Raw genomic sequence first — 1,441 nt, forward strand, 5'->3', positions numbered from 1 at the left:
ATCATCATCATCATCATTTTCATCATCATCATCATCATCATCATCATCATCATCATCAACAATAACAACAACAACAACAACAAGAACGCTCTCTACCGAACCAGAAACAATCTGCTCTCGTAACTCGGTACATTCATTAACCCTTTTGTTCCCAGACTGGACCTGGTGCACGGCCAGAGTGGCGCCAAGACGACCGGCCTTGCGACTATTAGCGGGATGTGTGGGGTTAACACTCGCTGTACCGTGGTGGAGGACACAGGGGTGGACATGGGTATCACACTGGCTCACGAGCTCGGACACTCGTGAGTTAAAGCTTTATGTTTGGGTGTTGTTTGTTTTTTGTTTGTGTGTTTATTTGTTTGTTTGTCTGTCTGTCTATCTGTCTGTCTGTCTGTATGTTTGTTTGTCTGTATGTCTGTATGTCTGTATGTATGTCTGTATGTCTGTTATCCATACTCACTGTACTGTGGGAAAGAGACACGGGGGTAGATATGGGCACCACAGTGGCTCATGAGCTCGGACACACGTGAGTTAAAGGTTTATGTTCGTGTGTTGTTTGTTTGTTTGTTTGTTTGTTTGTTTGCATTATGTCTGTATGTCGGTCTGTTTATCTGACTGTCATTTGCACTCACTGTACTGTGGGAAAAGACACAGGGGTAGTTAATATGGACATGACGCTAACTCTTGAACAAGGACTCTCGTGAGTAACAGTTTATGTTCGTTTACTGTTTGTTTTTTGTCTATCTGTGTGTCTGTGTGTCTGCCTGTCTGTCTGTATGCTGGTATGTTTGTATGTCTGTATTTCCGTCTGTCTGTCATCTGTACTCACTGTACTGTGGGAAAAGACACGGGGGTAGATGGGCATCACACTGGCTCATGAGCTCGGACACTCGTGAATTAAAGGTTTATGTTCGTGTGTTGTTAGTTTTTTTTTTTGTTTGTCTGTCTGTATGTTTGTATGTCTGTATGTCTGTCATCTGTACTCACAGTACTGTGGGAAAAGACACGGGGATAGATAATATAGACATTACGCTAGCTCATGAATTGGGCCACTCATGAGTTAAAGTTAAAGTTCGTTCGTTGGTTTTTTTTTTGTCTACTTGCTTGTTCACTTGTTCGTTTGTTTGTCTATCTGACTTTCTGTCTGTTTGTATTGACTCGATGTATTGTGGTAGAGGACACGGGAGTGGACATACGGGTCACCCTGGCTCATGAACTTGCTGACGCGTAACTTAAAGCTTACGTTTGTTGTTTGTTTGTTTATTTGTATATTTTTCTGTCTATTTATTTGTCTGTCTGCCTGTCTGTCTATCTCTGCTGTGTGTATGTTTGAGAGAGGGAGAAAAAGACAGAAAGAAAGAAAGAGAGCGAGAGTGTCTGTGAGAGTCGCGCGCGCGCTTGTTTGTGTGTGTGTGTGTGTGTGTGTGTGTGTGTGTGTGTA

General features: G+C 42.7%; 1 protein-coding gene across 1 annotated transcript in view; it reads left to right on the forward strand.

Moving 5' to 3' along the window:
* Nucleotides 1–123: 123 nt before the first annotated feature.
* Nucleotides 124–1,441, forward strand: part of LOC101855232 (A disintegrin and metalloproteinase with thrombospondin motifs 12) — a gene marked incomplete in the record, with an annotated part of 29,129 nt that continues 27,811 nt past the window's right edge. Inside the window, 1 exon segment of the mRNA XM_013091451.2 lies at nt 124–302. Within this exon segment, the coding sequence (XP_012946905.1) occupies nt 217–302 (86 nt within the window).

Source organism: Aplysia californica, unplaced genomic scaffold, assembly GCF_000002075.1.
Source record: "Aplysia californica isolate F4 #8 unplaced genomic scaffold, AplCal3.0 scaffold00036, whole genome shotgun sequence".
Lineage (NCBI taxonomy): Eukaryota > Metazoa > Mollusca > Gastropoda > Aplysiida > Aplysiidae > Aplysia > Aplysia californica.